A 22,462-nucleotide genomic window follows, 5' to 3' on the forward strand; every position below is an offset into this window, starting at 1 on the left:
CACTCACCCCTCCCACTTGCAGAAAGCACCATCCTTTTTTTTTTTTTTTTTTTTTTTTTTTTTTTTTGAGACGGAGTTTTGCTCGTTGCCCAGGCTGGAGTGCAATGATGCAATCTCGGCTCACTGCAACCTCCGCCTCCCGGGTTCAAGCGATTCTCCTGCCTCAGCCTCTCAAGTAGCTGGGATTACAGCATGCTCCAACACACCCACCTAATTTTGTATTTTTAGTAGAGATGGGGTTTCTCCTTGTTGGTCAGGCTGGCCTTGAACTCCTGACCTCAGGTGATTCACCCAGCTCAGCCTCCCAAAGTGCTGGGATTACAGGTGTGAGCCACCGCGCCCAGCTGAAAGCACTATCTTGATTTAGTGTGTTTGTCATTCCTTGGCTTCCCAATTAAAAAGTTTTAATGTGTCTGTATGTATTCTACATACTTCTGAAATGAATATAGTTAATAAAAAGGGAATACTGTCTGTCCAAATGCATTTTCTATGACATAACAAAAGGGGGGAATCATGATTTTATCCATCCCTGGGGCCTGATTTTTTTTCACTTAATATTATTAAGTGAACAATTATTTCCCTTACTACTTTTTTGCTCACTATTATTTTGCTAAGACTTATTCTTCTTTTCCATGTTAGGTGACACATGGCCCAGAACTAGAAGAGTGATTTGAATTTCTGTGGTAGCCATTCATTTCATTCTGCTCTGAAAATCATCCTCAGCAAAGCAGGGGCTCAAGCTCATGGTAGACCAGAAGCTTGGGTGGGAGACACAGCTAGCTCGTGTGGAGCCAGCCTGCATTCTGCTCTGTTTGCTCCCAATCCAGAGCTGTAGCAGGCTGCAGATGCAAACACTACACAGTCATTTCAATCAAAAGTTTTCCCTCTGCCCTCTACTCCAACCCCCCTGATCATAGTAAAAGACAGGGAATTCCTATTTGAAGCCCTGGTTCATAATTAAATAGTGAAACAAAAAGCTGAAAGATGTCACAGAGAGTAGTGTGTCAGAAAGTAAAGGAACTCTTTAATGTGAGTTTGACAGATGTGACTTGCTTTAGCCAATGGACCATTATCAAATGTGAGCAGAGGCTTAGAAAGTGCTTGTGACTAAGGGCTTGTCCTTCCTTGCTTGTGAGACCACCATGTGAAGGTGGCTGAGGATGAGAGACCCTCCTAGAAGATGAGAGACCAGATGGAAAGGGGCCTGGCCATCCCAGACATTGCAGTTTTCCCAGCTAAGACACCAGATATGTGAGTGAGGCCATCCTGGACCACCCAGCCCCAGTTAAGCAAGCCCAGACCAGGAGAACCACCCAACCAACCCACAAAATCAGGGGAATTAAATCACAGTTGTTTTAAGCCACTACACAGCAGGATGGTTTGTTACACAGCAAAAGCAAACTGATACACTGGCCTCACCACTACACCCTCTGCTTGTCATGTCCCCTTGTCAGAGCCCCTATCTTAGTGACCTCCCTAGACCTCTATTCTTCTAGGGCCATGTCTTGCTTTCCCAGCTCTTCCACCCTAGCCTCCCCACAGAAAAAGAGGCCTCCCTGTGAACTCCAGTCTAAAGCTAAGATTATAACAACTCTTTCTGACTCAAAAAGTACTTCTAGCCGGGCACGGTGGCTCATGCCTGTAATCCCTGCACTTTGGGAGGCCAAGGCAGGCAGATCACCTGAGGTCAGGAGTTCGAGGCCAGCCTGGCCAACATGGTGAAATCCCGTCTCTACTAAAAATACACAAATTAGCCGGGGATGGTGGGCCTGTAATCCCAGTTACTCGGGAGGCTGAGGCAGGAGAATCACTTGAACCTGGGAGGCAGAGGTTGCAGTGAGCCAAGATTATGCCATTACACTCCAGCCTGGGCAGGAGAGCAAGACTCTGTCTCAAAAAAAAAAAAAAGTACTTCCACTTCCATAACCTCCACCTAGCCCCACCACAACTCTGAGGGATAGGTATCATTCTCCCCACTTCTCAAAAGAAATAACTAAGCTGGGCATGGTGGCTCATGCCTGTAATCCTAGCACTTTGGGAAGCCAAGGTGGGAGGATCACTTGAGCTCAGAAGTTCAAGACCAGCCTGGGCAACAGAGTGAGACCTCATCTTTCTTTTAAAATAAATAAATACATGAATAATTAATTTTTTAAAAATTCCTCCATAAGAAATAACAAATTCAGAGAGGTTGACAGATATACAAAACTCACAAAGCTGGTCAGTGGAATCTTCTGACTCCAAGCCCTGTGTTCTTTCTTCTTCATCTCATGTGAATTAGTTTACACCAGCCTTCACATGCCTCTCACCTGGCAGATGTCCCCATTAGTAACAATTTTTCTGAATTTCTGAATGTTCCCTGCCTTGGATTCTTCACCTTGGCCTTGTCTGCAGCTGGAACACCTGCTACCGGATCCATGTCAGCCCTCTCAGATGCCAGCCACCTGCCAGGGCCGCCACCTGCTGTGTGCAGTCAACCACCTGGACTTCTGATCTCTCTGCCAGACTTGACTTCCCTTAGGGCCTTTAACCCTCCAGATTTTTACCCTCAGGCCCTGCCCCTCCCTGGTCCCAGATCTACCCAGCCTGGACCCTCCCACACTGCCTGCCACATCCCCAGAGAGAGTCAAGCCCAGCTCCACAGGGTAAGGGAGGGAGGCCAACAGCTACCACATGTAGCTCCAATCTGACTTCATTCCTCTGGGTTTCTGGGCCACTTCACCAAGTTTTTGCAGTAGGATCTTTGATCACAATGCTTTGTCTATTAGGTTAGAAATTTGTCTATGTACACAAAATCATTAAAATTGGTGAGAAGGAAGTAGGTCCCATTGTCCAATGCAGGGAGCTCTGAGAGACAGTCTTTGATGAGAGGAGTGGCAAATTTACATTGCAAAGGATCACCTATACAAGGACAGAAGAAATGTATCTTCAACGAGCTCAGGTAGGCTCTTTACGGAGATTCACTTCCTGTTTGTTTCACAACCACAGGGAGAGAGAAGTCACTGGATTGCCTTAGCCCATTAGTCTCGTTTTGGAGGTCTCAGAGGGGAAGAAATGTCCATAATCTCTTCTATTGTGCTCTATGACTCCAGAACCGTACCAGAAATTTCTTGGAAAAAATCCTGACCAACTTCTCCCCAGAAATGTTTCCAGAGAAGGGAGTTTACTTACAATGTGACATAGCACAATGGTTCATTCTCAATTAGGCTTTACTGTGAGGTCCCAGGACTGGGGCATTGTGGGGTCCAGTGAAAGGAAGACAGACTTGGGCTTCATCAGGAAAACAAACTATCTGGCAGTTCACTGTCATAACCCCAGCACTGTGCCTGGTATGTGGCAAGTGCAAAATAGGTATTCGTTGGATGGATGGATGGATGGATGGATGGATGGATGGATGGATGGATGGACGGACGGACGGACGGATGAGTGAATGACATAGCCAGCCAGCAAACCCATCATTAGAGAGCTGTCGAGCGGACTGTCAAGTGGACTGGACCAGAGAGTAATGCTATCAAGGGGGATCCTACTTTGAAGGGTATTGTCGAGAGGGCTGTCTCACTCTGAGACTCTGCCATCCCAAAGCAAAGTCTCACTGTCTCACTGTGGAGACAATAGCTAAAGTACCCAGAGGTGATGTGGTCTCATAAACCCAACTCTGAAATCCACTTTGGAAAGTTAGATGTTGAGGTTCAAAACTGCACACATTCATCAATTTCATTGCCAAGTGTCCATTCTAGAGAAACCCTCACAAGTGCAGAAGCAGATGGATATAAGGATGCTGCAGCACTGTTTTTCAGAGAGGAAAATCACCAGTGACATACACATCTCTCGGGGGGGAACCAATAAACAAACAGCTCTATTCATATATTAGAACAGGGGTCCCCAATCCCCAGGCCAGGGACCAGTACTGATCCGTGGCCTGTTAGGAACTAGGTGAACAGCAGGAGGTGAGCAAGCATTACTGCCTGAGCTCCACCTCCTGTCAGATCAGTGGTGGCATTAGAGTCTCATGGGGCGCCAACCCTACTGTGAACTGCACATGCCAGGGATCTAGGTTGTGTGCTCCTTATGAGAGTCTAACGAATGCCTGATGATCTGAGTGGAACAGCTGCATCCCGAAACCACCCCCCTCACCCTGATCTGTGGAAAAATTGTCTTCCACAAAACTGGTGCCTGGTGCCAAAAAGGGGACTGCTGTATCAGAACACCATACAACAATTCAAATGAATCTCCCTATCTCTATCTATACTTAGGTCGACAGCTGTACTACTTATATGAAATAGAAATCTCAAAAACAGAAGCACCTTACACTATCATTTCATTTATATAAATTTTTAAAGCACACGTAATGGCCGGGCATGGTGGATCACACCTGTAATCCCAGGACTTTGGGAGACTGAGGCAGGAGAATTATGAGGTCAGGAGTTCTAGACTAGCCTGGCCAATATGGTGAAACCCTGTCTCTACTAAAAAAAAATAAAAAATGGCCAGGTACGGTGGCTCACGCCTAAAATCCCAGCACTTTGGGAGGCCGAGGCAGGCAGATCGCGAGGTCAAAAGATCAAGACCATCCTGGCCAACATGGTAAAACCCCATCTCTACTAAAAATACAAAAATTAACTGGGCGTGGTAGCATGTGCCTGTAGTCCTAGCTACTCGGGAGGCTGAGGCAGGAGAATCACTTGAACCCAGGAGGTAGAAGTTGCAGTGAGCCACGATCGTGCCACTGTACTCCAGCCTGGTGACAGCGTGAGACTCTGTCTCAAAAAAAAAAAAAAAATTAGCCAAGCATGGTGGCGCGTGCCTGTAGTCCCAGCTACTTGGAAGGCTGAGGCAGAAGAATCGCTTGAACCTGGGAGGCAGAGGTTGTAGTGAGCCGAGATTGCACCACTGCACTCTAGCCTGGGCGACAGAGTGAGACTCCAGGAAAAAAAAAAAAAAAAAGCACACCTAACAAAGGTAGAACCAGGCATGGTGGCTCATGCCTATAATCCCAGTGCTTTGAGAGGCTGGGAGGATCACTTGAGGCCAGGAGTTTGAGACTAGCCTGGACAACACAGCAAGACTCTGCCTCTACAAAAAAATTTAAAAATTAGCCAGGCATGGTGGTACATATTTGTAGTCCCAGTTACTCAGGAGGCTAAGGCAGGAGCATCATTTGAGCCCAGGAGTTCCAGGCTGCAGTAAGCTATAATTGTTTCACTATAGAACAGGGGTCCACTGTACTCCAACCTGGGAGACGGAATAAGACCTTGTCTTAAAAAAAAAAAAAAAAAAAAAAATCACACCAAGGTATATTGTTTACAGCTAAACACATATGCAGGCAAGATAAGCCAACATTCAGTGAAATGACATCAATCTCTAGCCAGTGGTTACCTGTGGGAAGGGAATGCAGTGAAAATGAAGAAGGGGAGAGGCATTAACTGTGTCAAACTTTTTATTTCTTTTTTTTTTTTTTTTTTGAGACAGTGTCTCACTCTGTCACTCAGGCTGGAGTGCAGTGGCATGATCATGGCTCACTGCAGCCTCGACCTACCCAGCTCAAGCAATTCTCCCCGCTCAGCCTCTTGAGTAGTTGGGACTACAGGTGAATGCTACCATGCTTGGCTAATTTTATTTTTTTTTTTATAGAGACAAGGTTTCACCATGTTGATCAGGCTAGTCTTGAATTCCTGAGCTCAAGTGATCCACCAACCACGGTCTTCCAAAGTGCTGGGACTAAAGCTGTAAGCCACACCGTGCCGTGCGCCTCATACTTTTTATTTCTTAAGAAATGGCAAGAGTCAAAACAAACATTATTAACATTTTGGAGATGGGTACTCAGGAGTTTATTATGTTATTTTTTATACTCTGTTGTATTTATTCATTCAACAAATACTCAGTGAGCACCTACTACGTGTCAGGCATTTTGTAGGCTCTGGGGATACAGCAGTGAATCAAAGAGACAAACATTCCTGCCTTCATGGAACGTCTCTATGTTTGAAATGTGTATAATTCCTTTTTTTTTTTTTTTTTTTTTTTTTTTTGAGACGGAGTCTCGCTCTGTCGCCCAGGCTGGAGTACAGTGGCCGGATCTCAGCTCACTGCAAGCTCCACCTCCCAGGTTTATGCCATTCTCCTGCCTCAGCCTCCCGAGTAGCTGGGACTACAGGCGCCCGCCACCTCGCCCGGCTAGTTTTTTGTATTTTTTAGTAGAGACGGGGTTTCACCGTGTTAGCCAGGATGGCCTCGATCTCCTGACCTCGTGATCCGCCCGTCTTGGCCTCCCTAAGTGCTGGGATTACAGGCTTGAGCCACCGCGCCCGGCCTAATTCCTTGTTTTTATTTATTTATTTATTTATTTATTTATTTTTAATTTTTTTTTTTTTGAGACAGAGTCTCGCTCTGTCGCCCAGGCTGGAGTGCAGTGGCTAGATTTCAGCTCACTGCAAGCTCCGCCTCCCAGGTTTACGCCATTCTCCTGCCTCAGCCTTCAGAGTAGCTGGGACTAGGGGCGCCCGCCACCTCGCCCAGCTAGTTTTTTGTATTTTTTTTTAAGTAGAGACGGGGTTTCACCGTGTTAGCCAGGATGGTCTCGATCTCCTGACCTCGTGATCCGCCCATCTCAGCCTCCCAAAGTGATGGGATTACAGGCTTGAGCCACCGCGCCCGGCCTGTTTTTATTTATTTACTTATTTATTGAAGACAAGCTCTCACTATGTTACACAAACTGCACTTGAGCTTCTTGGCCTCACGCAATGCTCTCACCTTAGCCTCCAGAGTAGCTGGGACTATAGGTGCCTGCCCCTACTCCCAGCTTCTTGTCTTTATTTTTAGTAAATGAGTAGGATCTTCATTTGCTGAATGAAAAGCACCCTGCCTTTCTCCAATCTCCTCCAATCTGCTCAGTTTTCTCTTCCCCAGAACTTCCTACTACTAAACATCTGCAACTTATCATCTTTCGCTGTTAACAATCTTCCCAAATCTTCAACCACTCCACAGATAACGTGAATAGGCTACGTCCTAGGGACACGGTGTCCCCTGCAGCAATCCCCACTCCAGTGGGATGTGTCCAGCCAGCCTGTGACAGAGTCCCCACTCTATAGAAAACCCACCACCTGGTTGTACCTTCTTTCTCCCCACCCTTGCTGTTATTGCTGACTTCCTGGTCACCTCCACCACCATGCACTGAAAACCCTGCGGACTGCCTCAGTCTTCTCCCTACCCTGATGCCTGCCATAGCCCTACATGTCAATGGCTGTGTGGACAAGCCCATCCCACTCCTGAGCCTTCCATTTATGGACGTCTTCAACACTGATGACCTACCTGTCCACTGCAGCCCCGCCCTACATTATCATGGCATCCCTAGACCTGTCCTCCTTGGAAAACTTTCACCTACTACCTCTCTTCCTCTGACCTTAGTCTTTTTCTCTTCCATCTATATCCCCACCATTACCCCTTAAATACTCTGTGACCTCAGAGAGCCACCGAGCCTTCACCTCCATTTTCTCTCTGTTCTACCTCTTTCCAGCCTGGGCCTCTTTTCTCTGAGCCTCTCTCACCAGCTCCCTTCACAATTCCCTGCATCCGACTTCCACAGCCCCAGGCCAGCACATGCCCTGGACGAAAGCCCCCTGTCCTTTCCCTTCCTCCCTGGATGGAGTTACCCCCACCCTGGGAAATCGGGCACCTGACATGGACAGTCGAGGTCCCCATCCATTTAATTCCTTCTCCCCTTCAGTGACCAGTCAGACCTTCCCTTCTGAATCTTCCTGTTCCATCTCTGATCCTTAATTCGCAGGAGAGGACTGCTCCACCTTTACCAAGAAATCCGAGAAATTAGGTCTGATTTCCCACAGCTCCCAGCCTTGCCTCCAATGCAGCCATGGGCACCATCCCCACCTCCCCTCCTCAGGAGAGGGGGCATCCTTCCACACTCCCTGGGGCAGGATCCCAGGTGCCTTGCTGTCCCCTAGCCCTCACTGCCAAACACCAAGTTCCACCAGTTTACCCTAAGGTCTGGGACCACAGCTCCAGTTCAGGCTCTCAGCATCTTATACTTAACCCACTAAAGAGCCACTAACTGGCTTCTCCAACTCCAGATATGACTCCCCAACAGTTCTCCATGTGGGTGCCTAAAACACCCACATTTGGCCATCACATCCCTGCTTAAATACCGCAAAGCCTGCCAAGCGCGGTGGCTCACGCCTGTAATCCCAGCACTTTGGGAGGCCGAGGCAGGCAGATCACCTGAGGTCAGGAATTCAAGACCAGCCTGACTAACATGGAGAAACCCCGTCTCTACTAAAACTACAAAATTAGCTGGGCATGGTGGTGCATGCCTGTAATCCCAGCTACTCGGGAGGCTGAGGCAGAAGAATCACTTGAACTCAGGAGATGGAGGTTGCAGTGAGTCAAGACCATGCCATTGTACTCCAGCCTGTGCAACAAGAGCAAAATTCTGTCTCAAAAAAAAACAAAAAAAAACAAAAACACACACACGTAAAGCCTCCCTGATACTCACGACACTCACAGAAGGATGCCCAAGCACCCACACACAGCCCCCAACCTTTGCACAGCTCGCATTGTCTCACGCTTGAGGCTCAGCCTCGCACCAGCACTTCCAATCCCCTGCACACTCCTGACTTTTTCTTACCTCTGTGCTTCTGCTCAAGCTCTTCTGTGGCCCAGAATGCCCTCCCCCTCTTCCTCATTCTTCCACTCAGCTCAAGTGTTCCTTCCTCCAGGAAGGCCTCCTTGCCCACCCCAGGCTGGGTTAGGCATCTGTACTTTATGCTCCCAAAATGCCTAGTGTATCCACCTCTATCACTGTCATTACCAAATTGTCCTATAATTTTCTCTTTCAGTGAATCTCTCCCCAACCTGACACATGGCAGGTGACCTTAGAAAGACATGCACACAAAATGCCCAAAGGCAGAAGGACAAGCAAGATGAATTCTAGAGGTTCTCCAACATGTGCATGCTGGCCCACACCAATCATACACTCCACAAGCTGGCGGTCACCAAACATCCACCCACGCACTCACCAGACAGGTGCCAGGGCAGCCCCGTCTACCTGCAGCCACTCAGGTCACCACCTGGGCATGATTTTCTTCTACAGTCCCCTTCAGGGGGGCCTCTTGTGCCACATGCCCCATTCCCAGGGCCCTCCGTAGCTAATACCCCATCCCCTACTGTGCCTCCCCAGGCACAGTGCCCTTGTGCCCACCTCCCTGGAGCACTGTACCTTGGCCAGGGATCTTACTATGGGACTTTCCATAATGCCTCGAAGGAAGATCAGGTCCAGCTCTGCAGCCCCCGTGGCATTCGGGAGGGATCCCAAGTTGTCCAGGACTTGCTGCATGGCTGGGGGAAGGTATGGGCAGTGAGATACACAGGTATCAGCTGGGTACAGTAGACTAAAACACACCACAATACCTGCCACTCCCCCACCCCCATGTCCCACAGAAGACAGCCCCTCCCCGACAACATTCCCCTCCCTGCCCAGCACAGGCACCCCAGGCCCTTGAATGCCTGGGACAGGGGTCCTTGAGGAAGGGGACAGTTTCCTTGGCCTGTTCTCTCCACCCTAGGTAACACCAGCCTGAGTAGGTGGGAGGCTCCAGGCAGCTGGAAGGGACTCTGAGGTGGGGGGAAGGGAGAAAGGGAAGCAGGTGTCAGGTTCCAGGTCCTGCCCTGCACCAGAAAACCACAAGCTGTTGGGTGGATCACCTGAGGCCAGGAGTTCGAGACCAGCCTGGGCAACAAGGCAAAACCCCATCTCTATTAAAAATACCAAAATTAGCCAGGCATAGTGGTGTAGGTCTGTAATTCTAGCTACTCAGGAGGCTGAGGCAGAGATTGCAGGGAGCTGAGATCACGCCACTGCACTCCAACCTGGGTGGCAGAGCAAGACTGTCTCTGGCTGGGAGCAGTGGCTCACGCCTATAATCCCAGAACTTTGGGACACCAAGGTAGGTGGATCACGAGGTCAGGAGATGGAGACCATCTGGACCAACACAGTGAAACCCCGTCTCTACTAAAAATACAAAAAAATTAGCCGGGCATGGTGGCGGGCGCCTGTAGTCCCAGCTACTCAGGAAGCTGAGGCAGGAGAATGGCGTGAACCTGGGAGGCGGAGCTTGCAGTGAGCCAAGATTGCACCATTGCACTCCAGCCTGGGCGACAGAGTGCGACTCTGTCTCGAAAAACAAACAAATAAATAAAATAAAAATTAAAAAATAAGACTGTCTTAAAAAACAAAAAAAAAAAAGAAAAAGGAAAGAAAACCAGAAGTTCCTCACTCAATCTCCAGATGGGCTGAAGCCCAGGACTCAGCCACCTGCACCTGGCAGGCTTAAGGACGAGACAGACAGTACTTGGAGCAAGTCCCTGAGTACAGGCCCAAAGTCAAGCGGGCAGCCACACAGGAGCCAGGGCCTGCAGAGCCTCCAGTCTAAGCATCACTAATTCAGTGTGACATTGTACAAGTCACTGTCCCTCACTGGCCTCAGTCTTTCCTTTTTGTAAAATGGATGGGTTGGGCGAGATGATGACTACAGGCCCTTCAGCTCTGAGTGGCAATGATCTATAACTGAGAAATTAACATGGATGATAGGAAGTCAGAGCTGAAGCCTGGAACGCTGGCAGGAGCTAGGGAAACAGGCACTGGAGGCCTGGAATGACTGTGGGCACCCAAAGGCCAAGGTCACACCAAGTCATCACAGGGATAAGCAAACTCTCAGCCCGGAATGGGGCATAACAGAGGACATGATAACACCTGCAGCTGGGCCGCAACAACGCCCTGGAGATCGGAGGTGGGGGCTGCCTTCACTCACTGGCAGAGGTGGGAGTTCCAGGCTGTGGCAAGTTCCCGGGAAAGGAAGTGAGAAGCAGAATGTGCCCAGCTGGGGGCAGAGATGGGCAGGGGGTATCATTACTCTGCCACCATGCCACCTATGCCTACATCTGCATAACAGAACCCAAGCCATGGAGGACGGGGGAGGATGCACCCCTGGCGCCTCTCAATGCTCCTGTCAGCGCTCCCCTCCTCCAGGAAGGAACAGGAGTGGAGAGGAGGGGGCACTAGAACTGGAGCTGTCAGAGATGGTTCAGGGACTCCTGGACTCCCATCTCCTTCCTCCTCCTGCTCCCTGCCTTCTCCAGAAAAAAAGTCCAAGCTTGCCCTTCAGACCCCTCTTGCCCAGGCCAGGGCTTGGCATTGGTCAGAGACCTGCGAAGCCCCCAGTGGGCTCTGACAGAGGCCAGGGCAGGGACCCTTCCCTCCCTGCCAGGGTATGCCAGATTCCCTCCGTCAGTTATCCAGGGGAGGATTGAGCCAAGGGAGTTGGTGCCCTCTGCCCAGGACAGCTCTCCTGAAGGTGCCCTCAGATGACCTCTCCCAGGCCACCCTCCCCAGATGCCCCGACTCTGCTGGAGGAAGGTAGGCTAAGGGGCCAGCTGCCCCGCCCCCATCTGGCCCACCCTTCCCTACCTTCCCTCTGGAGCTCCGCTTCCTCAGAAGAGCCCAGGGATATACCCTCCAAGGAGACCCCGCTGCCTGGGCTGCCTGCCATGGCAGCCCCCAGCCCCGGGGACTCCCGGAGTGTCCTCCACACCGCCGTCTGCCACCTCCCGAGCCAGAGCCTGGCGGGGCTACAGAAGGCGGGAATCGGGGAGCACCCTCTGAGGAACCAGCCAATAGCAAGGCTCAGCTGCCGTGATCGCCTTGCTGATTGGCTAAAGCCCCCGACTGGCGCTGCGCGATGCAGAGCAGGCGGTAACCCGGGTGGGAGAAAGGTGGTGGGAGGGAGCCCTAGTCCCACAGATGGCCCGATCCCCAGCATGTCAGTGTCGGTGGGGATGGGGAGGAGGCGTCTAACAGGAGGTTTTGGGGAGGGGGTAGGCATGCTGCACCTTCAAGACTGGCGCGGTACCCCGAGACCCTCCCCTCACAGCCAGCTTCAGGAGACCCGAGGGAGAAAAGTCTTGACCCATCTTGTCCCTGCACCCTCTTTTCTAGAAGTCCCTCCTCTGATACACCCCATACCACCTCCTGCCTATGCCCTCTGACCTCTGCTCTCAGTCCCCTCTCCAGGCCCTGCTTCCTTTACAATGGTCCCTCAATCGAAGGAAGTCCCCAAGAACGACTCAGCCCTCCACCGGGAGGCAGCCTCACTCGGGCATGGGGCAAATACCTCAAGCCCCAAACGCCTCCCCCCACCAGCCCGCGGCCAGCCACTGGGAGCAGGATACAGGGGGCGGGGGGTGACATCGCTGTGGGTAGGGACGGTGCCCCAGCCCTGCTTACCCCTCGCCTCACAGCAGCTTCTTCCCCTCCCCCATCTCCCATGAGTTCTTCCCCTTGATGTAGGGGGTGATGCCCAGGAAGCAAGTCAGGCATCTTGGAACTCAGTGCCCCAGAAAGGAAAAGTGAGGACACATTTGCACACAGGGAAAAGTGTGGGCAGAAGGGAGGGATTCAGCTCCACCCCGGTGACCCCATTCCTCTGAGATCTTGTGCCCAAGAGGCCACCACCAGGGTATGGCAGCCTCCATTCAGCCATTCCCCAAGGAGTGACACCAGGTCGCATTGCACCCCTGGGGTTTCCATGGCAGCAGAATTACACACCAGGACAGTAACCTAGGGATGGAGGAGAGATTTAAAGGGACAGCTCCACCTGAAAGCAGCCACAGATCCCAGTCTTGATCCAAAGAAGGAAGGGAATCTGGTGACAGCGGAAGAGGGAGCAAGGCTGCAGATCAGGAGATGCCAGGTTCAGGATCTCTAAGCTCTCAGCCCAGTGCCATTGCCCATTTATCTCCCAACTCTCAGGAAAAGGGCCCCTGACTTTACCCAAAGTAGATATGGGGTCTCTCTGCAAGAAGAATACACCTATACCTTTTCCCTCCCTTCCAACAACCACACTGACCCATGGAGAAGGGCGGAAAAAGGACCTTGTTAGCTTTGCCCTTCACAGAGTCCAAGACAGGGATCTCCCAGGGAAGGAGGGAAGGGGAGCCTGAACTCAGAGGCAGGGACACAGCTGTCTCTCTGTCCTGTGGGAAGTATAATGACCACCAGATAATAAGGGGAAGAACCCAGCATTAGATTTTTGAAGCTGGGAGCTAATGTAGCTCGGGATAGGACAGAGGCTGCCTGAAGGAAGAGAAATACTTTGTACTTCTTCCTTTGAATATGAGAAGCCAGAAGCAGCCCCTCGAACAACATGAAGGGGAGCAGGAGCCCCAGGAGTCCTTTGAAGAAGCAAAACCCACTGCCACACCCCAAGGCTCCACTCCCTGTCCCCCATCCTCCCCACCACGCCCCCATCAAGTGGTCTGCAACAAGGAAGCCAAATTGCTGGGCTTGCTCCTCCTCCTACACCCCAGTCAGGCACCATTGATGGGTTTACTAGGCAGCCCCGATGGACAGGCCATTAAGCACGGGCTCAGGGGTGGGTTTAATTAACCCCTAAGCAGCTTACAGTGGGGCCTAGGCAGGCTGAAAGAGGCGGGGAGACCCCAGGGAGCCCAGCAGGCTGGACAGGAGATGGGGAACTGAGCCCTCCAATGCTGCAGAAGCTGGAGACATTGGTGCCATCCCTCCACTGCAAGGAGAAGAGGCCTTTCCTGGACAAGTGTGCCACAGTTTAGACCCTGGCTCACTCCTTTCACGTTCTTGGAGAGGAGGGACAGAGGAATCATTCTACCCAAAGTGGCAGCCCTGGAACCTCTAGCAGAGGCAGTAGCGGGGCCTCGAGCAAGGGAAGGAGCTGCATGGGAGGGAGGCATCCAGGCAGGGGGAAGTTCAGACAACTCAAGAGCAGAACCATAGCAATTCCCAGCTGCCCAGGACTCAGAGAGCCTCTATCACAGGGAACTCAACCTTCTGGGGTCCTGCGTGCACTACAGGAATCCATGAGCTCTTAGAGTGGCATGTACCTTTTGTGCATGGATGCATATGTCTACAATGAGGGCTCACTGCTGTCACCAGATTCTAAGTGACTCAGGACCAATAAAAGTTAAGAACAGGCCAGGTGCGGTGGCTCACACCTGTAATCCCAGCACTTTGGGAGGCCAAGGTGGGTGGATCACCTGAGGTCAGGGGATTGAGACAGCCTAGCCAACATGGTAAAACCCCATCTCTACAAAAATACAAAAATCAGCTGGGCATTATGATGGGTGCCTGTAATCCCAGCTACTCAGGAGGCTGAGGGAGGAGAATCACTTGAACCTGGGATGCGAAGGTTGCAGTGAGCCAAGATCCCACCACTGCCCTCCAGCCTGAGCAACAGAGCAAGACTCTGTCTCAAAAAAAAAAAAAAAAAAAAAAGTTAAGAACACTGATCTTGTCCCATCATCTCATCTTAGGGAATTCTCAGGTCTTCAAAGAGAGGTGACTGTTTCAAGGACACAGGGTTAATGCCAAAATAACAACTCAGGCCAGGCACAGTGGCTCACACCTGAATTCCCAGTACTTTGGGAGGTTGAGGCAGGTGGAGCACTTGAGCTCAGGAGTTTGAGACCAGCCTGGGCAACATTTTTGTCTTTACAAAAAATACAAAAATTAGCTCAGCATGGTGGTGCGCACCTATAGTCCCAGCTACTCGGGAGGCTGAGGTAGAAGAATGGCTTGAGGCTGGTAGGTAGAGGTTGCAGTGAGCCAAGCTTGCACCACTGCACTCCAGCCTAAGCTAAAGAGCCAGACCTTGTCTTTTTTTTTTTTTTTTTTTTTTTTTTTTTTTGAGACGGAGTCTCGCTCTGTCGCCCAGGCTGGAGTGCAGTGGCCGGATCTCGGCTCACTACAAGCTCCGCCTCCCGGGTTTACGCCATTCTCCTGCCTCAGCCTCCCGAGTAGCTGGGACTACAGGCGCCCGCCACCTCACCCGGCTAGTTTTTTGTATTTTTTTAGTAGAGATGGGGTTTCACCGTGTTAGCCAGGATGGTCTCGATCTCCTGACCTCGTGATCCGCCCGTCTCGGCCTCCCAAAGTGCTGGGATTACAGGCTTGAGCCACCGCGCCCGGCCCAGACCTTGTCTTAAAAACAACAATAACAACTTGGTGGCAGTGGCAGCAACAGCAGTATAATAAGTATGACTATTCCTAAAAGTAATGTGCTCTCCCATCACAGCCTTTGCGTCTCACAGCAGCCTCTTCATAGAAAAGGAAATGTGAGCTCCAAGAGGTTAAGCAGTTTGCTACTGAGGCTTTGCTAGTTTATCTGAGTGGCCCATTCCCTTGTCCTAATGCCTCCTACAGAGCCACGCCCAGGTATCCTGACCTGGTATTCTCGTTCCTTCACTCAGAGCTTCCTGGCCCCCAGTACCACCTGTCCACCTGTGGCACATGCTGGCCTAGTGGGCAGTGATTATGGACTTCTCAGTCCCAGGCTGTATTGCTGTAATCCCTCCATCCCCAAGCCATTCTCCAAGGCCCAGCTCCCAGGCCACCTCCTGAAGCCCTGGTCCCATGCCACTGCCCTCCAGCAATAGTATGGGTCACCTCTGGAGCATGCATCCCCTGCCCTCCACAGAAGTGAGTTGTGCTCCAGCCCTACACTGGAGCAGGGGAGCAGGTACAGGTCTTATTCCTTCTCTTCTCCGTTCCAGCACAGGAACCCACACAGAGGAGATGGCCACAGCAGCTGCCAGAAGGAATGGCTGAGTGGTAGGATGGAAGAGCAGTGGAGCCAGTTGGTCCTTATCTGGACCTGTGCAAGTGCCCACCCCTAAGTCCTCGCCTGGCACCCTCTGAACCACTGAAATAAGCTAACATCCTCACCCACTTCTTACCAGACTCAGAGTTGGTGGCGGCAACCGGCATGGTGAAGGAGGCAAGGACTCTGAAACGTCTCTCCTGGAGAGGGGAGAGAGGAGGATGAGTGGATACAAGGGCAAAGCAATGGGGAAGGGAATAGGAAGAGCCTCCCCTTCAGGACCAGTCAGCAAGGTAGGGGAGAAGGTGCTGCCCAGAAAGTGGGGGTTGGAGAACAACAATGATTCCAACAGTCCTGGGAAGCAGGAAGAGCAGGTATTACAAGCCTATTTCTCTGAGGAGGAGGAGACCATGGAGGATAAAGGAGGTTAACTGATTTTCCCAAGATCACAAAGCTAATAAGGAGAGCTAGAATGAAAATCCAGGTTTTATGACTCAAAAATAAGTATATAAATAAAGTGTTTCTTCCTGCTGTCTTTTTTGTTTGTTTGTTTGAAGAAGGAACAAGTAGAATTTTTAGAGGGTAAGAACATAATTTGGCTGAGCAAGGTGGCTCACGCCTATAATCCCAGCACTTTAGGAGGCTGAAGCACGAGAATCACCTGAGTCCAGGAGTTTGAGACCCACCTGGGCAACATGGCAAGACCACCATCTCTACAAAAAATTTAAAAATTATCCAGGTGTGGCAGTGCGTGCCTATGATCCCAGCTACTTGTGGGACTGAGACAGGGGGATCTCTTGAGCCAGGAGGTCGAGGCTGTGGTGAACCATGATTGCACCACTGTACTCCAGCCTGGGCAACAGAGCAAGAACTTGTCTTTTAAAAAAATAATGGAAGAGTCCAGAATTTGAGTCAAAGTAGAAAACACGAGTACTCCCAGACTGTAGGTTCCCTGAGAGCCAGAACCACATTGATTTTATTTGCTTCTGGAACCTAGGCCTACCAAAGCGTCGATGTTTCACAGACATTTATCTGGGGGGCTGACAGAAGTTACATGTACCTCTCCATGGCCCCTCTGGCTGGCTCGCTCTCCTCTCTCCCTTTCTTAGCTCAGAGCTGGCACAAGGAGACCAAGTGCTCTGGGCAGAACCAGGCATGGAGTCTACAGCCCCAGTTTCCATTCCAGGGCCTCCCCAGGCTAGGATGGGCTCCCTCGTTCTCCCAGGAGAGGGCAGGGGGTTACCCCCCACCCTTCTTCCCTTTGCCTTCCTGGGCATGTGCTGCTGGATAAAACCCTAATTCCTAGTTGCCATGACAACAGGAGGCAGTGGCTCACAGCAGGGGTGGGGAGTGGGGGGAAGCATCTGGCAGTGCCCACTTTAGGACTGAATGCCTGCTGAGTCCTGGGGATGTGGGAACCACAGCAACTCCACCTGCCCCCAAAGAGGATTCTTCCCAGAGGACTCGTACCTGATTTCAATAAAACCCTCTCTGCTCCCATTCCCCTCTCAGGCCTGAGCTGGTCACCTGAGCTCAGGTGACAGAAATTACAAAAGTGAGGGGGATGGTTCCCTTTCCTCCCGGCTCTGCCCCTGAGGACATGGAAGAAAGGTGCTTTCAGCGAGGGGAAGGGCACCCCTATTCAGGCCACACCCAGGCTGGAAGAAATGCCCAGGATCCACTGTGCTGGCCCGTGCCTCTGGTGCCAATCTCTACTTCTAGAGAGCAGGGAGGAGGGATCCCTTCCCTCACTGCCCCAGGCCTTGATGACCTGGAGCCTTCTGGCTGCTGCTGCTCTCCCTCAGAAGGTCAGAGACTCTTGACTCCAGAAGTCCTCCTTCCCTAGAGCGAGGAGGGTGGGAAAAGGCAGGGAGAATCATGTATGAAATCCCTGCGCTCAGAAGTCTTGCCCAGCCTGCCTGGGCTTTCTCCCGGGGAGTCGGTTCCCACAGCATTGGCTGGCTTTGCTCCCCCAAGCCTGTCCAAGCCGCTGAGAGGGCGGGGCCTGGCTGTGCCCACAAGAGAACGGCAGTGCCAGGCAAGCTAGCCTGGCTCCGTGCCAAGGTCCTGCACCCAGGCATCTGGGAACCTGCACCTCGGCTTCCAAAAGCCTGGGCCCAGATGCCCTCTCAGCTCTGCCTCCGAGATATCCCCATCACCCAAAGTGTCCGTAGGCGAGGGGACCAGCAGTAAAAGGGAGAGGTTTCTTCCAACCTCCCACCCATCCCTCCATCCGTACACATACAAAGAGGTGCGAAGAAGAAAGGTCTGACAAAGGCGCTTTGAAGAGCAAGAGGTCGCGGGGAGGGTTGGACAGAACTGAGGGTCAGAGGATGGGGTCGAAAGGCCAGGCGGACGTGCATGCTTGGACAATCGGATCATTCCTGCCCCAGCGGACCCAGCCCTAACACACTGGGCGCTAGGACCTGGGGGAGGGGGGCGTGTTGCGAGCCATCAAAGAAGGCTCTCTCTGCATGCGCGCCCGCCGGAGACCAGGGATGAGGTCACTAAATGACTGCCCCAGCCACCAACCCCCAACCCGTCCTTATCCCCCCCACACCCCCCCCCCCCCCCCGCTTAATTGACCTAACTTTCTAACCCTGGCTCTTCGCTTCTGGCACTGGTCCCCTCCCAAGTCTCCAGACCCTAACCCTGGCTCCCGACCCGCCCTGCTACATACAGCCTGGGAAGCGGGAGAAGCAGCGCGCCCCTTCTGGGGACCCCCTCCCAGTGAAGATTGTGGTGTTAGCCGCCTAGGGGGACCGGGGGCCACCGGGACAAAGCGCAACCTCTGTTTCTCTCCCCAACCCCCGGAAGCGCTAACAGCACGGTTCTTACGTAATGCCGGGCTTCCAAGTCCCCCCAGCCCGCACAGACCCCGGGGAGGCCGCGCGGATACCCGGGCCCCTCACAGCTCACCACCTTGGTGCCTGAAGCCACTTTGGACCCCCTACCGCAGGGGCGCGGACCAATGTCAATGGGCAGCGGGCCTTGGTTCTCCCAACTAGCATCCCAGAAAGAGGGCCCAGGGGCGGGGGCGGGTGGAGAGGGAGGGAACGGGCCTGGGTGAAAGGGGCCTGTGGAGTTTAAACCCAGTGAATAGGGTCCTAAGTGCCGTGCCAGGACGAAAAGGAGGCTGAGGTCTTGGGGTGGGTGGTGGCCAGGGGGCCGGGGGACGCCTACCTGCGCCCCGGGGAGCCCCTAGCTCCGCGCAGCTCCAGCGCAGCCGGGCGCTCACCGTTTATTGCTTGTCAATCGCTAGCCCGGCTCTTAAAGCGGCAAGGCCTCTCCGCGAGGGGGCGGAGGCCCGGCGAGAGGGGACGGGAGAAGAACGCGGAGGCCGGCACAACTCGGAGGAAGTAGTCTTTCCCAGCAGCTGGTACGCGGGCAGCCAGGTAGTGGTTTGGAAGACACCGCACAGACCACGACGCCGTCCCACTGGGACGGGTTAGGGAGGCAGGACTGGTACCGGTACCCGCTGGTGTCCCTCGGCTCCCCCTTAAAAGGGCGATGGTTAAAGTGCCGAATGAGACCGGCTTGATTACTCCGCCCACCCCTCTTGGCTTAGACCCGCGTTCTAGTTCCAGACGTGCCTCACCTTTCCTGGTTATCCTGCTTCCATATTGAGAAAAGGAACAGGAAGACTATCTCCCAGGAAGCAGGATACCAGCCCCAGAAGGCCTCGGGATCAGGGACAGCTTTTTAAGGACTCGGAGGGTGGGTATCTGGATTCCAGACTTTCCAGAAAATTTGCAAAAAAGAGGAAATGTCTTCGTGAAAGGATTCGAGAGCCTATTTTAGGTCTGGGTGAGGGAGGCCTGTTCTATTTCCCTGTCTATGGAATAAAGAAGTAACTGGCTAGCCTTCCTCAGAATCCCAGCCCCAAGAAGTAAATAAAGGGTTAAACCCACTGGCCCGCCTTCGCCCAGCCTCCGGCTCCACCCCAGATCTGCTCGTAAAAGATACTGGGCCTCCAAATACGGGAGGCTCTGTGCAGTGCCCCTGGCATTTGGGGTCAGCTACGCTACTTATCCGACCTCGGCGTTCCGCCACCCCGTCCAGTTACCCTCAGCAAGATGTGGGAGTCATCCCTCTTCCTTGCTAACTGGATTCCTAAGATCATAAATGAACTGCATCTTTGGCCGGGCGCGGTGGCTCACTCCTGTAATCCCAACACTTTGGGAGTCCGAGGCGGGAGCATCGGTTGAGCCTAGGAGTTCGAGGCTAGCCTAAGCAACCTAGTGAAACCCCATCGCTACAAAAGATAAAATAAACAAAATTAGCTGGGCGTGGCAGCGCGCGCCTGTAGTCCCAGCTACTTGGGAAGCTGAGGCTGCAGTGAGCCGAGATTGCAACACCGCACTCCAGCCTGGGCAACAGTGTGAGATCCTGTCTCAAAAGAAACAAAAAGAAAAGAAATGGATTACATCCTGGAAGCTTGCTTGGAAATCTCAAATATGGGAATCTATCCCGAAAGCAGGGAACTAGTCCCTAGGTCCCAAGACTCAGCTCTCCCCTGAATTCCAAGGGTATAAGTTTGGATATAGGGAAAAGCCACAGAGGCGGCCAAACTTCTGAAAACCACATTGTTTAGGTGCCCCCGGCTTTTACTGAGAGAAGAAAGTTATCGACCCCAGATAGCTTTGACAGGAATTACAGGCCTTGGTCTCTAAACAAAGAGGATTCCTGGAGCACATTGCTTGCAGCTCTCTCCTCTACCTGCAAGCTAGAAAATCCTTCTTTTTTTTTTCTTTTTTTTTTTTTTTTTTTTTTTTTTTGAGACAGAGTTCCACTCTTGTTGCCCAGGCTGGGGTACAATGGCACGATCTCAGCTCACCGCAACCTCTGCCTCCCGGGTTCAAGCGATTCTCCTGCCTCAACTTCCCAAGTAGCTGGGATTACAGGCATGCGCCACCACGCCTGGCTAATTTTGTATTTTTAGTTGAGACAGGGTTTCTCCATGTTGGTCAGGCTGGTCTCGAACTCCTGACCTCAGGTGATCTGCCTGCCTCAGCCTCCCAAAGTGCTGGGATTGTAGGCATGAGCCACTACACCCAGCCTAGAAAATCCTTCTAATTGAATTCAGGAAGAATTCCCCTTTCCATTATAAAGGCTACCCTCCACTCTCACCTGTCCACCTCTGGGCTGGAAATCACGCAGCTATTTGTATTTGGGAAGAGAAAGGATTTGAATCTCTACAAGATATTAATTAGTTCTCAATCAGTAACCCACAGCAAACCTTCCATTCTATTTAGGATACTGAGGACAGGCTGGGATCTCAGATTCTGGCCCACCTGGGGAGGTGGAGCCCAACTCATTATTCTTAGCGGCTGCCCTGCTGCATTTGTCAGTCAACAAGTATCTCTCTAATAAAGGCCTTGCAGAATGCCAGCCTCTCACATCTGTTCAGGACCTTACAATTGACAAATTGTTTCATTCTCACAACAGCCTTGTGCAGTTACAGAAAGAGAAGAAACATTTCTTGATGCAGAATAAGATGCTCCTCTTCTGTGCCAGGCAAGGTACCATTTTCTGTGATACTGAGACAGATACAGGCCATGACCTCCTAGAGTTCACAGTCTGGGGTTGAAGTCAGGAAGGGCTGTGTTACATAGATACAAAAAGCGCTTCTTGGTAGCACAGCTGAATGCCATAATAAAGGTGCAGTGGGTCCTAAGCTGTTCCCCAAAGGAATAGAGGTGCTAATGGTTGGCAGTGGAGTAGCTGGGAAGGGAAGCAGGTTTGCGGTTGGGCAATGCATCCCCTAGCAGTTAAGGGCTGCCCACTACCTCAAGAGGGGAATGAGTCCTCCTTCTCTGGGGTCTGTAATTAGCTCTGCTTTCCTCCTTGCCTCAGCCTCAGAGGTCAAAAGGGTGCAGGTAGTATCTCTCCTTCCCCCAAAATCAAGATTTTTCTATGGTGGTGTTCAGCCCAGAGTTTTGGGAGTCAAGGCGCAGAGAAAAGTAAAACTCAAGAGTGTTACAAATTTTCAGCAGATAAGGCTTTGCACTGAGTGATGTTGCACTTCCTATAATGACCAGCAGGGGCCACCAACAGCTATCCCTAGTCTATCTACACCCACCCTCTGCCGTGGTTCCCCTCCACACCTGCGACTCGCGGCTGCTTAGTTCTGGAAACCTTATTTATGGACTATACTTCTCAGTAAGGAAAAAAGAAAAATTTGGGTGGGGTGCCGTGGCTCATGCCTGTAATCCCAACACTTTGGGAGGCCGAGGCAGGCAGATCATGTGAGTTCAGAAGTTCAAGACCAGCCTGGCCAATATGATGAAACCGTCTCTACTAAAAATGCAAAAATTAGCCGGGTGTGGTGGCGGGCACCTGTAATTCCAGCTACTCTGGAGGCTGAGGCAGGAGAATCGCCTGAACCTGGGAGGCCCAGGTTGCAGTAAGCCATGATTGTGCCACTGCACTCCAGCCTGGGCGACAGAGCGAGACTCTGTCACACACACACACACAAAAAAGTAAATGTAGAGCCCTTAATGGACTACATAAAATTATATAAATATTTGCCTATAAACTATATTTGTTAGTCAATTAATTAGTATGAATATTAGAAATCACACACGTAGGGATTTTTATTTTTATTTATTTATAAATAAATATATTTTGAGACACGGTCTTACTTTGTTGCCCAGGCTGGAATGCAGTAGCGTGATCATAGCTCACTGCAGCCTGGACCTCCCAGGCTCAAACGATCCTCCTGCCTCAGCCTCCAGAGTAGCTGGGACCATAGCTGCGTGCCACCACACCTGGATAATTTTTTAAAATTTTTTTATAGAGATAGAGTCTTGCCATGTTGCCCAGGC

The 22,462-nt window shown here is 51.7% G+C and overlaps 1 protein-coding gene across 10 annotated transcripts in view; it reads right to left on the minus strand.

The window, feature by feature from the left end:
- The window catches only part of MPP2 (MAGUK p55 scaffold protein 2), a 33,487-nt gene extending 14,178 nt beyond the window's left edge, over positions 1-19,309 (minus strand). For 2 of the 10 annotated variants that reach the window (XR_012425914.1, XM_045375901.2), the window contains exons 1-3: positions 18,819-19,075; positions 15,772-15,835; positions 9,224-9,342 (exon numbers count right to left, since the gene is read on the minus strand). Coding sequence is in view for 8 of the 10 variants with exons in the window: in XM_045375901.2 (XP_045231836.2) it covers positions 9,224-9,342; positions 15,772-15,802 (150 nt within the window). In the remaining 2 variants the exon portion in view is untranslated. Of the gene's footprint in view, positions 1-9,223; positions 9,343-11,470; positions 11,613-15,760; positions 15,836-18,554; positions 19,076-19,233 lie in introns of those variants that run through there. The other 8 variants (XR_012425913.1, XM_065531630.1, XM_045375905.2 and 5 more) reach the window with 7 other exon arrangements.
- Between the last annotated feature and the right edge of the window lie 3,153 nt (positions 19,310-22,462).

The sequence above is a fragment of the Macaca fascicularis genome, chromosome 16 (assembly GCF_037993035.2).
Source record: "Macaca fascicularis isolate 582-1 chromosome 16, T2T-MFA8v1.1".
Lineage (NCBI taxonomy): Eukaryota > Metazoa > Chordata > Mammalia > Primates > Cercopithecidae > Macaca > Macaca fascicularis.